Source organism: Ranitomeya variabilis, chromosome 1, assembly GCF_051348905.1.
Source record: "Ranitomeya variabilis isolate aRanVar5 chromosome 1, aRanVar5.hap1, whole genome shotgun sequence".
Lineage (NCBI taxonomy): Eukaryota > Metazoa > Chordata > Amphibia > Anura > Dendrobatidae > Ranitomeya > Ranitomeya variabilis.
In genome coordinates, this window is record NC_135232.1 from 807922392 (window position 1) to 807939109 (window position 16718).

Consider the following 16718-nt stretch of genomic DNA (forward strand, 5'->3'; position numbering starts at 1 on the left):
CCAAGTCGCTGGCAGGAGCAGTTTTGTGACTGCTCTGTGCCGGGACCGATCGGCACTGGGCACAACAAGCAGGTAGTTAGCAACTACCTTCTCTGTTAGTGTTTAGACCCATAGTAAAAAAAAATAATATAGTCCTGGATAATCCCTTTAACCTAGATTTTTTTAGTCATGTTGTTGCAGATGACAACTTTTGTAGTGCATTAGTGCTTATATATAACTTTCTATCCCACAGGAAAGATGAAGAGGAAGAGTTATCCAAACTGTCAGAAGCCTTGACACTACAGACACAGTCACAAAGTGAAACAGTGGAGACATGGAAGCAAAATGTTGAAAACAAAAAATCTACCAAAGAAGAAGCCACAACGATTGACCAAAAGATAATAAATGAAGAAAATCAGGTATATAGCAAACGTTTATTACCCTGGCTGCGGTGAACCGGACGTCACCAGCAGTACAGTCCTGCTGAAGGTTTTATGGTCATACTATTCAGTTTTACTGAAAATTTGTGATTATATACAAAGTTTAGCTCTCATTCTGTTATGCAACGTTTGACAATTTTGGCAACATGTAGTCTTTAGAATCTATAACATATTCAGTAGAAAGCATAATAGTGCACACGTCTCAGATGCAAGAAATAATAATTGGAAATGGACAGATCTATATATTTGTCTTGCAAAAAGTAACATTATTTCCTTGATTAAGGCTTCATATATGCTTATTTGTTTAATTATCCTGGTTCTTCTAGTCCTCTTGTACTTGTGTGACCTATCCCTAATTTTTTGTAATAAGGACAGGTAAAACCATGGAGTCCTAACTAAATGTATAAAGCCCTAGCTGGCATTACTCAGTGCCATCATTTCATTAATAAAAGGAGCACTTCAGTGTACTCAGCATGCGGACCACTAGCTATCAACACTTTTGACATGTCAGATATGTCACTAAAGTGAAAGTCAAGCTTTAATCCTTTATGTCTGCGGGTCTCTGTGGCACATGAAATGCAAGCATGCCAATCCAGCTGTCCTATATCTATGGCCAACACTAGGTCTCATAAAGATATTTAATAGACTATAAACATTATTTGGTTTAGTTTTGTGATCAATGTGAATTTTGCTGAAGTCATGTCAAGTTTCAGTTTATATGCTAATTTTTTTTCTAAACCATAATTTTTCTAAAATTCCAAAACGTTCATGAAGATATACAGTTGGACCCAGAATTGTCTTCTTGGGTAACTTTATAACACAAGTAATGGACCTTGGGTCATACAGTCTATAAATGGCATAGTGCTAAATGTATAAAGCAGGTTGTTGCTAAACTCAGAAACTGCTGAAAATACATTGAAGATCATTCCACAAGAATACAAAAATCTTTTTTCACCTTTTTTCATGGTGAATGGAGAAGCTAACTTTCCTGACTTAGAAATGGTTTTGTCGGTACTGAAATGTTATTATTTAACTATTATGCTGTGTGATCTATCTGTGTAATAAGAATATGAGAATTAGCAAGTAAATTGTAAACCGTAAAATGTCCTCACCTTACTGGAAATCCCCAAATGTGAATTTCAGGGACGCACGACACTTACAGCTGGGTAAACATTGAACTTCCGTGATTGCTGTGCCATTGATTTTAGGCTTCACTATCTGGAGCCAAGTTCAGCAAGCCACCAGGCATTATGACGTTCGCAGTTTACAGAAGGGAATAAGAATACTAATTTACATTGTGACGCAAGAAAATGTGTCATAGCTCTTTTTTCCAAACTTGGTCATGATTTATCAAGTCTGGGGTGAACAACACAGGTGATGATAAAGGGATCATGTTGGAGTCATATGCTTCTGATTCATTAAGATGTGCACGAGTCTTGATGAATAAAGATAGTCTGAAAAGTGGCATGCCCCTCCATGCACCTCGCCACAAATCTTAATCCAGTGAGGGACTAGAGAAGATTTCTGGTGTTAGGAATTTAACAGCTGATCATGACTTAGATGAGCTGTGGCATCACACCCACATTCCGGCACCGTCCAGTACAGCTCCACCCATTTTGGCAGAGCTGGGAGATTGAAAAACCCAAGTCATAACATTTTTGGGCATCTCCGTGTTATTCAAAAGTTTTGTGGCTTTTCAAAGTTATTTATGCCAGAACTCAAGCGTAATCGCTTTGATGAACTGTGGCCATAATATTCTGGCTTCCCATAGCCAATATCAGAGGGAGCATAGGAGTTCACTGAATACATTACACAAAAAAGTGGAGCAGCACTCAGCCATCTCACGGGGATAGGTAATAACTTGTTTATGTAGTAATGTGGATAGGTGATAACTTGCTGTTATGGTTCAACCCCTTCAAGGACAACTCTCTATAAGTATGAATTATTTATTCATTTGGACAGCAGACCAATTAGTGTATAAATGTGTAGATGCTTTGTAAGATGCTTTATAAATAATTGGTCCCATATACTGCTCCATATGTAATTGGCCCCATAAAATGCTCCAAACACTTAAAAAAAAATAAATACTCCTCGTTGGCCGCCACTCTGTTCCGGACCCCTCAGCATCACCATCTTCCGGCTCTCTTCACTGGGACTGTTCAGGCAGAGCGCGCACAGACGTGACATCATCACGCCCTCTGACCTGAACGTCACAGTCAGAGAATGCGGAAGACGCCGCAGCGGTGGAACCGGGAGAGGTAAGTATCGCAAGAGCTGGGGCCTGGAGCAAGGGGAGGGGCACTAGTGTGCCAGCATCCCTGATGGCAAATGGGCTCCCCCGCCTGCTCAGGGTGCTGCCGCCGGCCCTGATTGTGACAATGACTGATTTCTGGCCTTTCAATACATTGCAATAATTAAAAAAAAGAACTCAAGTAATCAGCTAGCACTTTTTTTTTTATCTAAGGTAAGCTTAACTGCTTTGTAAGACATAATTGTTTACTTCAACTTGTTCAGCAATAGTTTGAATTAATAAAAAATAGAGTAAGATGGCCTATGCCCCCTAATAAATTTGTGTCAATTTACTACTTACTGTACATGCACTATGCTAGGATGACATGCTGGTCTTAGAAACCCATGCATTGAGTTATTATATGCTGCATTTCACTGTAACTATTATTTTATCATCATGGTAGTGTTTCTCTGTTTATCTGCATCCTTAGAATATATTTTATGGTGACAATGTAACAGAATCGTTTGCCTGTCTTCCTAGGCTGTTTTATATTATGATCTTGTCAGTATATATATATTTCGAGTTTTCTTTTGTAGGCTGTGTTTCATTGTGATGATGATATCGCAATATCCTGTGTGTTTATTTACAGCGTCTGTTATTTTGTGAAGATGTCACAAAAGGTTGTCTTCATATATTGCATTTGGTCAATTGTGATGATGTCAGAAAAGTGATTATCCTAATTTCTAGGTTGTGTTTTCTTCTGATTCTATTCCAATAGTGTTTGATTTTTTTTTAAAAAAAGAAGCTGTATTATATTGTGATGATGTCACAAAAGTGCTTGTTTTTATTGTTAGACTTGTGCTCTAATTAGATGATTTCATAATAGCGTTTGGCTGTTTTCCAAAGTTGTGATGTACTGTGATGATGAGGTCACGTTACTAGGGGAAAAACGCTTCAAGACTAAGATTTTGTATGCCATGCCTTGATCCAGAGTCTGCTGGTGTTATTTAGGCTAAGGCTGACCATAAACATTAGATGGTTGTCAACCAAACTATTTTCCGGCTCATCTTTCGGCCAACAGTCATCTCTGCTGACTCTTTCATACACAGGACCGCTCGCCCAGCACTCCTTTGTCATCTATGAGAAAGTCAACGACCGACACGTTGGCCGGTGGATTATCTCTGAGAGAACAATGTGATTGGCAGTCCAAACTCAGGCATGCAGCAATTTACATCTCTCCCAACCATCAGTTGGCTGGTGCCCAGGGCCGGACTGGCCATCGGGCAGTTCTGGCAAATGCCAGAAGGGCCGGTGGCAGTAGTGGGCCGCTGTCGGCGCACTCCCGGCCCCGCATTCAACTATACCGGCGTCATAGACACCGGTACAGTTGAATGCAATGATGGAGGAGAGAGCGTCTGCTGACGCTTCCTCTCCCATCATTCCCCGCTCTGCCTGCCGCTGACACTGCGGGTGCGCGATGACGTCATATCATCGCGCACCTGCTGTGTGACCGGGCGGGCAGACTGCGACTGCTGAGACCAGAGCCAGAGCAGCGCGGGGCAGGAGGAAAGGTGAGTAGAGTGTTTTTTTGTTTTTTTTTATCAATGAGTGATGACTGGATTGTGGAGCTATTGGGGGGGGGCTGTGCTGCATTCCATTCTATGGGCCTCTGCTGCATTATATTCTATGGGGCTGGCTGCATTCCATTCTATGGGCCTCTGCTGCATTATATTCTATGGGGCTGTGCTGCATTCCATTCTATGGGCCTGTGCTGCATTATATTCTATGGGCCTGTGCTGCATTATATTCTATGGGCCTGTGCTGCATTATATTCTATGGGGCTGTGCTGCATTATATTCTATGGGGCTGTGCTGCATTATATTCTATGGGGCTGTGCTGCATTCCATTCTATGGGTCTGTGCTGCATTATATTCTATGGGCCTGTGCTGCATTGTATTCTATGGGCCTGTGCTGCATTGTATTCTATGGGCCTGTGCTGCATTCCATTCTATGGGCCTGTGCTGCATTCCATTCTATGGGCCTGTGCTGCATTATATTCTATGGGCCTGTGCTGCATTATATTCTATGGGGCTGTGCTGCATTCCATTCTATGGGCCTGTGCTGCATTCCATTCTATGGGCCTGTGTTGCATTATATTCTATGGGGCTGTGCTGCATTCCATTCTATGGGCCTGTGCTGCATTATATTCTATGGGCCTGTGCTGCATTATATTCTATGGGCCTGTGCTGCATTATATTCTATGGGCCTGTGCTGCATTACATTCTATGGGGCTGTGTTGTATTATAGTCTATGGGGGCTGGCTGTATTACATTCTATGGGGGCTGTGCTGTATTACATTCTATGGGGGCTGTGCAGCATTACATTCTATGGGGCTGTGCTGTATTATAGTCTATGGGGGCTGGCTGTATTACATTCTATGGGGGCTGGCTGCATTACATTCTATGGGGGCTGTGCTGCATTGCATTCTATGGGGGCTGTGCTGCATTACATTCTATGGGGGCTGGCTGTATTACATTCTATGGGGGCTGGCTGTATTACATTCTATGGGGCTGTGCTGCATTACATTCTATGGGGGCTGTGCTGCATTACATTCTATGGGGGCTTTGCTGCATTACATTCTATGGGGGCTGTGCAGCATTACATTCTATGGGGCTGTGCTGTATTATAGTCTATGGGGGCTGGGCTGCATTACATTCTATGGGGCTGTGCTGTATTATAGTCTATGGGGGCTGGCTGTATTACAGTCTATGGGGGCTGTGCTGTATTACAGTCTATGGGGGCTGAGCTGTAATGCTGGATACAGCTGTAATTATATGTTATATAGTCGTGTTACACTCCCCTCACTTCTTGTAGCCTACAAGTGTACAAAGATATTATACAGTCACCATGTGACAAGTGGGCCTGTGTGACTTCAAATGCCTAGGCTGAATTTTAGTCCCAGTCCGGCCCTGCTGGTGCCCCATACACATTAGATCATCGGCCAAACCAGTTGGTATCAGCGGGATGGGCTGATGTTAGTCTAATGTGTATGGGGGTCTCATGTTCAGATGTCCAATAACAATCCATGTGAAATGGATCCAGTAAGCAAAAAATGGATTTGTTTAAAATTTAGCAAAAATGATAGCTATCGAACGGATCGATTCTACATAGACTTTAATGTTAACAATAAACAGATCCAGTTGAAATCTAGTGGAGACAACTTTTTGTCCTGCTAAGATGCCTAATTGCAGCTGGATCAAGCCGGTGATGATTACTGGACATGTGAACTCTGCCTAAAGTGGACTAAATTCATCAAGAGGTGTGTGCCTTTTTACAAATTTGGCGCATTCGTCATGTACCTGTGGAGGGCTGGAGTACATTTCTGCTATAATTGATGCCACCTTTTCAAAAAGTTGCAAAGTTTGTAAAAAATTTGAACTGCAATTTTATGTTATCAAATGCTTCATGAGTCTGCCCATTTGTCGTTATCCTTGAACTTTGTATTGTAAAAATATCATACTAGAGTATATCGGTGTTCCTAATCTGTGTTTTTTAGTAATGAAGCCATAATAGTCTGTGTCTTCATTTATAAGCTCTATTGAATTAATGGCAAATTGCAATTGTGTTTATCTTTATTTATTGACTGTGCTTTCTTACGTCTATGTTACAATAGCTTTTTTTCTGGATTTCCTAAACAGTATTGCCCTGGGATAATATTGCAATTGCCAGGGTTCTTGTAAGATCTTTTTCTATTATAACAATGTTGTAATAGCTTGTGTCTTCACTGCGTCTTATTGCGATAATGTCACAATGGCATTTACCTTTATTAAGTTGTTTCTGAGAAGTTTACAATATACTGGGATTATATATCATACTAGCTGTACTACCCGGCTTCGCCCGGGTTAATGACTGCTGTTAGCAAAATAGAATGTGTTAACAAAAATTTATTCTGCACACAAAAACCACAAAACAAATAGATAGAAATGTAATTATTAAAAGGCAAAAACTAAGCAAATAGAAGCATTTCACAACATATATTAGCTTTGTTATACTGAGAATGTCTTTGTTGCCTATATTAACCAATCAGAGCTCAGGTTAATTAACTGTAGCAAAATAGAAGCTGAGCTGTGATTGGTTGCTATTGGCAGCCTGATAAATCCCCAGCCAACAGGAAGCCCTCCCCCCTGGCAGTATATATTAGCTCACACATACACATAATAGACAGGTCATGTGACTGACAGCTGCCGTATTTCCTATATGGTACATTTGTTGCTCTTGTAGTTTGCTTATTAATCAGATTTTTATTTTTGAAGGACAATACCAGACTTGTGTGTGTTTTAGGGCGAGTTTTATGTGTCAAGTTGTGTGTGTTGAGTTGCGTGTGGCGACATGCATGTAGCGACTTTTGTGAGATGAGTTTTGTGTGGCGACATGCGTGTAGCAACATTTTGTGTGTTGAGTTGCATGTGACAGGTTAGTGTAGCAAGTTGTGTGCAGCAAGATTTGTGCATGGCGAGTTTTGCGCGTGGCGAGTTTTATGTGTGGTGCATTTTGAGTATGTGCAAGTTTTGTGTGAGGCAACTTTTGCATGTGGTGCAACTTTTGTACATGTGGCAATTTTTCTGTGTGTGCAAGTTTTGCATGAGGTGAGTTTTCCATGAGGTGAGTTTTGCACGTGTGGCGAGTTTTGCGTGAGCCTAGTTTTGCATATGGCGAGTTTTGCATGTAGCGAGTTTTGAGTGGTGACTTTTGTGTTTCGACTTTTATGTGGCGAGGTTGGTGTGTGTGTGTGGTGAAATGTGTGCTGAGGGTGGTATATGTGTTCAAGCACGTGGTAGTGTGTGGCGCATTTTGTGTTTGTGTTCATATCCCCGTGTGTGGTGAGTATCCCATGTCGGGGCCCCACCTTAGCAACTGTACGGTATATACTCTTTGTCGCCATCGCTCTCATTCTTTAAGTCCTCATTGTTCACATCTGGCAGCTGTCAATTTTCCTCCAACACTTTTCCCTTCACTTTTTCCCCATTATGTAGATAGGAGCAAAATTGTTTGGTGAATTGGAACGCGCGGGGTTAAAATTTCACCTCACAACATAGCCTATGACGCTCTCGGGGTCCAGACGTGTGACTGTGCAAAATTTTGTGGCTGTAGCTGCGACGGTACAGATGCCAATCCCGGACATACACACATACATACATACACACATTCAGCTTTATATATTAGATATACCTGTATGTAATCTCCTGTATATAGTATATACCTGTGTGTCATCTCACCTATATATAGTATATATCTGTGTGTCATCTCCTGTATATAGTATATACCTGTATGTCATCTCCTCCTATACATAGCATATACCTGTGTCATCTCCTCCTGTATATACTATATACCTGTAGGTAATCTGCTCCTGTATATAGTATATACCTGTGTGTCATCTCCTCCTGTATATAGTATATACCTGTATGTCATCTCCTGCTGTATGTAGTATGTACCTGTATGTCATCTCCTCCTCTATATAGTATATACCTGTGTGTCATCTCTCCTGTATATAGTATATATCTGTGTGTCATCTCCTCCTGTATATAGTATATACCTGTGTGTCATCTCCCCTGTAAATAGTATATACCTGTGTGTCATCTCCTGTATATAGTATATAGCTGTATGCCATCTCCTCCTGTATTAGACCTCGTTCACACGTTATTTGGTCAGTATTTTTACCTCAGTATTTGTAAGCTAAAATGGCAGCCTGATAAATCCCCAGCCAACAGTAAGCCCACCCCCTGGCAGTATATATTAGCTCACACATACACATAATAGACTGGTCATGTGACTGACAGCTGCCGGATTCCTATATGGTACATTTGTTGCTCTTGTAGTTTGTCTGCTTATTAATCAGATTTTTATTTTTGAAGGATACCAGACTTGTGTGTGTTTTAGGGCGAGTTTCGTGTGTCAAGTTGTGTGTGTTGAGTTGCGTGTGGCGACATGCATGTAGGGACTTTTGTGAGATGAGTTTTGTGTGGCGACATGCGTGTAGCAACTTTTTGTGTGTCGAGTTGCATGTGACAGGTTAGTGTAGCAAGTTGTGTGCAGCAAGTTTTGCGCATGGCGAGTTTTGCGCGTGGCGAGTTTTATGTGTGGTGCCTTTTGAGTATGTGCAAGTTTTGTGTGAGGCAACTTTTGCATGTGTTGCAACTTTTGTGCATGTGGCAATTTTTCTGCGTGTGGCAATTTTTCTGCGTGTGCAAGTTTTGCGTGTGGCGAGTTTTGCACGTGTGGCGAGTTTTGCATGTGGAGAGTTTTGCGCGTGGCGAGTTTTGAGCGGCGACTTTTGTGTTTCTACTTTTATGTGGCGAGGTTGGTGTATGTGTGGTGAAATGTGCACTGAGGGTGGTATATGTGTTCGAGCACGTGGTAGTGTGTGGCGCATTTTGTGTGTGTGTTCATATCCCCGTGGTGGTGTGATTATCCCATGTTGGGGCCCCACCTTAGCAACTGTACAGTATATACTCTTTGGTGCCATCGCTGTCATTCTTTAAGTCCCCCTTGTTCACATCTGGCAGCTGTTAATTTGCCTCCAACACTTTTCCTTTCATTTTTTCCCCATTATGTAGATAGGGGCAAAATTGTTTGGTGACTTGGAAAGCGCGGGGTTAAAATTTCACCTCACAATATAGCTTTGACGCTCTCAGGGTCCAGACGTGTGACTGTGCAAAATTTTGTGCCTGTAGCTGCGACGCCTCCAACACTTTTCCTTTCACTTTTTCCCCATTATGTAGATAGGGGCAAAATTGTTTGGTGAATTGGAAAGCGCGGGGTTAAAATTTCACCTCACAACATAGCCTATGACGCTCTCGGGGTCCAGACGTGTGACTGTGCAAAATTTTGTGGCTGTAGCTGCTACGGTTCAGATGCCAATCCCGGACATACATACATACATACATACATACACACACACACACATTCAGCTTTATATATTAGATATAGGCTGTGTTTACTGGTGATGATTTTGCAGTGATGTTTGTATTCCATTCCTCACCTTTTTATGATAATGTCAGAAAGGCATCTTAATTCTTGAGTTGTGTCTTATTTTTATGATGTTGTAATAGTGGTTTTTTTTTAGTGTTATGATGAAACAACATCATTTATTGGAATTCTTAGGCTGTGTTCTAATGTAATGATGTTACAAGTAGGCTGTATCTTTGTTTACAGTAAAAACATTCCTCTAATGCAATGATGCAACAATGGCCATACATTCTTCAATAAACTATTGTCCATTTTGATGATTTTTAATTTTTTTTTATAGTTTATATATGGGCTGTGTTCTATTGTGATAATGTCACATTGTTTTCTTTTTATTCATTGTCTTTGGTCTATCTTGATGTCACAATAATGGGTGCAATTGTGCGTATGCTTTGTTTTATACTGATGATGTCACAATACTCTGTGCATTCATTTTTAAACCATGCTATATTATCACAGTCTAAGATATTGAGGCTTGTGTCTTGGTTTTGTGTTGGTGATGACATATTAATATTTTGTATTACATTTTGTAGTATATTGTTATGTCACAATAATGTTTGAATCTACAGTATTTGTCACATGCACACTGTCTCAACATGTGATGTGATGAGTCAGACTATGAGCAATAAATTTATTTCTACTTAAAGGGTATACACTGGACTTTGTAAAAAGCAAAATAAAAATGTGCATAAGCACTAACAGGCAGGTAGTTGCTACCCCCCTTCTGGTTGTGCACGGCGCCGTTCTTCACCGGCAAAGAGCGGTCACAGACCCCTTCTGAGATTATTTAGCTTCCTCTGCTCATGTTACATCAACAGAGCAGCATTCTTTTCTGATCTGCGCTATTGACAGGACAGGACCACTGACGTCATTCTGATTGACCGCCGAATCCCCGCTGCCTAACTGGAGGAGCTGGCTGTCAATCAGCATGACGGCACAATAGAGAAGTAGGTAGTAGTGATGAGCGAATATACTCGTTACTCGAGATTTCCCGAGCATGCTCGGGTGTCCTCCGAGTATTTTTTAGTGCTCCGAGTTTTAGTTTTTAGCGCCGCAGCTGAATGATTTACATCTGTTAGCCAGCATAAGTACATGTGGGGATTCCCTAGAAACCAGGCAACCCCCACATGTACTTATGCTGGCTAACAGATGTAAATCATTCAGCTGCGGCTATGAAAACTAAATCTCCGAGCACTAAAAAATACTCGGAGGACACCCGAGCATGCTCGGGAAATCTCGAGTAACGAGTATATTTGCTCATCACTAGTAGGTAGTAACTACCGTACCTACCAGTTAGTGCTTAGGCACCTTTTTATTTTTGACAAAGCCCCAGATATCCCCATTGACCGTAGACTGAATAAAAAAAAAAAAAATCCTGAAAAAAAAAAGTCAAACCTTTACTTATAAACTGCTCATCAAAAAATGGACAGCATTTAGATGATACACTGATGACATTGGAGTGCTATCTGCTTTTTTCACTGGAATGGATGACTTTGATGAGCCAAATGGATTAAAATAAGACATTCCCTTTTTGTGGATTATCTGTCTCTAAAAAAGCGGACATGTGACTATACCAATTGAATTATTGTGGAATTGTTTTGTTCTCTAAAAATATAGAGAACACAGACATCAAAAACTCAAGTGTGAATAAGCCCTAACACTTACCTTCCACATACCACATATTACAACATTATAGTTTGAATAGTATAAAATTACAATCGCATTTTACAGCCTGAAATTGTTCTTTGCATAAGGTAGAAGTTAGTTTAAATTGTGAATTTCATATCTTTTATAGGTTAAAGAAATTATTCATTCAGGCTGCATTGATTTAAAGGGCCACGTTTATCTCCTGTAAGTGAAATAGGGGATAACTTTCTGGATTGCTGGTGTCCAACTACTGGATCCCACCCCAGTCCTGAAAATCAGGGCTCTGAAGAGCATCATTTGCACTATTGAACTATTCATTCTTAAACGGAGTGTTGAAGATCAGCTGAACGCAAGGCTTGGCTATCTCCAGTGTTCCAATGCACAGTTAATGGAGACGAAGACTGCATGATCGACCACTGCTCCATTCACTTTGGACTTTTCCGAACCCCAGTTATCAGGATCGGTGAGGGTCCCAGCAGTCAGATTTCCCCTGCGATTGGGAAATTATCCTCTTGTCTTATGACCAGGGGATAACTTTGAAACGTGATACAATGCCTATAACTCAGTTTATTGCTGTAACTCTGGGTGTGGCTTTTGGGTCATTTTGTGTGGTCTCATACATTGCTTATGGGGTATTGTGTTTGTATGTGTTATTGATTGTGGTGACTAATACAAAGGAAAGCAATAGGTGTAATTTTAAATGGTCTATTTCATTACATTCCTAGTCAATCAGAGAAAGACCAAAAACAAGAACTATTCAAGATATACTACTAGAATCTTCTACAAGGCACTCTATGAAACACGGTGTGCTACAGGTAAGACCATTTTCATTGTCAAACTTAATGAATGGCTCGTCAGAATATCAAGTTTGATTTCTATATACGTTGTACTTAAAGGGAATCTGTCACCAGGCTTTTGCTACCCCATCTGTCTACTAACCTATCTCCCTCTACTAACTTACCTATACCCAACTATTCAATTTCCTTGGTTAGTTCAACTATAACCCACAAGCAGCATTCTCACTGTCTTGGTGTCATATTTGTCACATAACTTTCCTTTATTCCCTATATCGATTCACTCACTCGCTCGTATCACTTTCACCTTAAAGAAATCTCCAGAATCCCACCTTTTCTCACCTTTGAAACAGCAAAAACTCTTAGGGTATGTTTCCACGGTCAATAAATGCTGCGGATTGGATGCTGCGTACAGCCGCAGCATCCAATCCGCAGCGGCCAGATGTTACAGCATAGTGGAGGGGATTTTATGAAATCTCATCTCCAATATGCGTACAAAGACGCAGGTGGCAAACCTGCGTATACACACATGCGGCGCGTCTTTCTAGACCGCAGCATGTCAATTTATCTTGCGGAGATGATCAGTCTCCGCAAGACAAAAATGTCACAGTCCAATGTATAGGATGCCGTGATTCCACATGGTTCAATGAACACACCGCGCGTACAGAAGCCAGCAGCGCTTTGGATGGAGTGCGTCCAAAGCGCTGCCAGTTTGTGCCTGTGGAAACATACCCTGACAATCTCTTATTCACTCTTGTCTGGACTACTTCAACTCTCTTCTGATCGGTCTCCCTGTAACCAAGCTTTCTCCTCTATAATCCATCCTGAATGCAGCACCTAGGGGTATATTTTTGTCTAACTGCTTCTGCCCTGTGCCAGTCACTGCACTGGTTACCCATTCACCACAGAATCCAATACAAACTCATCTCTCTTACCTACAAAGCTCTCCACAGTTCTGCACCGCTCTGTTTCTCCTCCCTCATTTCTATCACACAACCCATTGCCTTTGTTCTGCAGCTTATCTAAAGGTACCGTCACACTCAGCGATGCTGCGGCGATATAGACAACGAGCCGACCTAAACTAGATCGCTGGAGCGTCCCTGTTTAGGTCGCTGTAGAGACGTCAAACACAGCAACTCCAGAACGATGCAGGAGCGATCCAGTGACGTAACGGCGACTCACTTCTTGTTCTCTCTGGTTGTTAGCTCCATGTCAAACAGCCGGAGTGTACCGACTGGCTAGACGCCCCCTATGCTCGTTGCTGGAGTCGTTGCTTTTGATGTCAAACATGACGATACACGCCGACCTGGTGACGAAATAAAGTTCTGAACTTCTAGCTCCGACCAGCGATGGCACAGCGGGATCCAGATCGCTGCTGCGTGTCAAACACAACGAGATCGCTATCCAGGACGCTGCAATGTCACGGATTGTTGTCGTTCTCTTTGCAAAGTTGCTGAGTGTGACGGTACCTTAAGACTAACATCCTCCATAATCGTAACCTCTCATCTCCGTCTCCCAGACTTCTCTTGTGCTTCACTAGCCTACTGGAATGCACTACTCCAAACGATCTGACTGATATCTAGCTCCTACATTTTTAAGCGTGCTTTAAAACCCATATGTTTAGGTAACCCTATCACCTCAATTCACTAACCTAATGCTTCCCTCTTCCCTCCTTCTAAATGTTAATCATAATCTTCTCCTTCCTATTCATCTGTCTCCACGTCCTCAATGCATCCAATAGCACACGGTAACTGCACTCAGATTCTGGCTGATGTCCGGATCATGCAGCGTAATATGAAAACACTTATAATAATAATGGCTGGACCGTACATAACAGCACGTTCTACCTATTGAGTCCCCCTATTTCCTTACAGATTGTAATCTTGGGAGCAGGCCCTCACTCCTCCTGTAACTGGTGACATGTTACATTGTATTGTATTTATTGTCTGTACCTGTCCCTACTTAATTGTAAAGTGCTACGGAATATGTCAGCGCTATATGAATAAAAAATATTATTATTATTACTATTATTTTCTAAGATCCCAGTGATGTATCACTTACTGGGCTGCTTGCTGTCATTTTGATGAAATCACTGTTTTCTCTGCTGCAAACCAACCAGTTCTCTGAATGCTGAGCGCACACCAATGATTGTCAGCTTCCTGTGTACACTGGGTGTAGGCAGAAAGCAGGAAATCAGTGGTGAGGGCAAGGTTATACAGAGCTCATGGCTATGGAGGATTACATAGCAGCAGTTAACTTGTCCTCTAGTGATAATTTCCTACTGATAAATCAGTGATTTTTATCAAAAGTACAGTAAGCACACCAGCACGTGACTCAATGCTGGAATCAGGGACTCTGTCTCTACCTCTACACTAGTATGTACTTCTATTCCCAAGGAGGTTACACCCTTCTTTTCTGACTTGAGGATTATCAGCTCTCACTGTATTTCTGAGATAGAATTGAGATTAGTCCTTGTATTAGATTTTGGGCTATCTGGATAACAGTTTCCTGACATGAGTGAAATGTTATTGTTATAAATGAGATTAACTCTCAAGAATATTTCTGACTAATAGTTTACAAAACACCAACCCACTAAATATGTGTACAGCTTGTCCATCTGACCAGAATCACATCAATTCCTCAATATTTAAGTCAATAGGTTTGAAACAAAAACAGGCATGTGCCTTTACAATTTGTGAAAGTGATTGGCGTACAAATGTGCCCTACAGCCTCTCATACCCTCAGGGATAGCTGTCGTCCCAGCAATGTTTCAGCTGTTCGTTCGACAGCTATCTTCTCAGTCTATGTCATACACAGGAGATATTCTGACAGCATTCTCTATAAGGGTATGTGCACACGCTGTGGATTTGGCTGCGGATTTTGAGGCTGATTTGACGCTGCGGATCTGCAGCAGTTTTCCATGAGATTACAGTACCATGTAAACCTATGGAAAACAAAATCCGCAGTGCACATGCTGAGGATAAAAACGCACGGAAGCGCAGCAGTTTATATTCCGCAGCATGTCAATTCTTTGTGCGGATTCTGCAGCGGTTTACACCTGCTCCTCAATAGGAATCCGCAGGTGTAAAACTGCAGGTGGAATTCGCACAAAAACCGCGGTAAATCCACAGTGCGGTTCTCCTGCGGATTTACCAAAATCAGTGAGGAAAAATCCGCACACCATTCCGCAGCGTGCGCACGTACCCTAAATGAGCGCTATCAGACATCTCTGGCAGTGACCTATCTATCAGGGCTTGTTCACATGCTGCGTTTTTTTTCTACTTGCCGATTTGAACCATTTTTGTTTCTTAAATCTGCAGCATGTCAATTCTTTCAGGCTACGTCCCTGTGATAAGGATAATGGCGTTTTGAAGGCAGTGTATTTTCACTTTGTCTAAAACACTGTGTTCTAATTACAGCTCTTGATTGGCAGTGTATGCAGATTTTCCATTTGTAATGACATTCTATTGGTAAAAATCGGCAGTGAAGACTAGCGTCTCTGCTACAGAAAGTGGCATGCTGCGGCTCGTAAGTTTACGCAGCACTAAAAAGAAGCACAGTGGGCATGGGATTTCTACAAATCCCATTTACTGTGCTTGTAATGTAGAACTGCACTACATCCAAAACGCTGCTATTCCTGATCCAGGGGCAAACACAGGGGCCCCTGTGCAAAAAATATGTCTGGGCCCCCCTCCCTGCCAGGCATGCTGCTTATGATGAGGACAATCTAGCAATGAGACCGCCGGAGCCTAGGGCGCCGATTGCCCTCATTATCACCGTTCTGCAAGCAGGGGCATACCTAGAGTTCACACGGCCCCCATAGCAAAAGTTCTATTTGGGCCCCCACACCTCTAAACGTAGAAATTTGGATGATGGAGATATATATGTCCTTTAGGATTCAGTACTGCAGAGCCCAACCATGTATATATTACATGACATTATATGTCTGGTATGTATACCATCTGGTATCTGATAAAGTATTATTCCCCAAATAAAACAAGTTATCCCCAATCCTGATGATAAGGGATAACTTACTGACTTTTGAGGGACTGACCACTGGGACTCCCAGCAATCCTGAGAACAGGACTCTGCAGCTCAACCATGAATGGATTGGAGGGGCGCATGCTTGACTTCTATTGATTGTCTATGGAACTGATGGAAGGTCCTTATACACATTAAGCTGATGTCCAAACCTTTCGATATCGGTGGGTTCTGCCAATGTTAGATTAATGTGTGTGAGGGCCTTTAGTCTTGTAGGCATTTATGTCTCTCAGGCTGTCAAACAACCAAGTCAATGGCTTTGATCTATTGGCTGCTGGTCATGTGTCAGGAGACAGGGGGCCCTCATGCACATTAGAGTGTCATCCGAACCCTTTGATATTGGTCGGCTTGTCTGATGTTAGGCTAATGTGTATCAGGACCTTAATTCTTGTAGGCACTTATGTCCTCCAGGCTGTCAAACAACCAGGCTTTGATCTATTGGCTGATAGACATCTGTAATGCCCCAATCTACACAAAATGGCATTGTTGGTCAATCTCCGATTAGAAAACATACAATGTTTGAGTTTAGAAAAGAAAACCCTGTTTAACAAGTGCTTAGTTATA

General features: G+C 41.8%; 1 protein-coding gene across 1 annotated transcript in view; it reads left to right on the forward strand.

The window, feature by feature from the left end:
• Positions 1-16718, forward strand: part of SH2D4A (SH2 domain containing 4A) — a 94496-nt gene that overhangs the window by 42716 nt on the left and 35062 nt on the right. Inside the window, exons 4-5 of the mRNA XM_077274216.1 lie at positions 233-398; positions 12045-12134. Of these exons, the coding sequence (XP_077130331.1) occupies positions 233-398; positions 12045-12134 (256 nt within the window). The remainder of the gene's footprint in view (positions 1-232; positions 399-12044; positions 12135-16718) is intronic.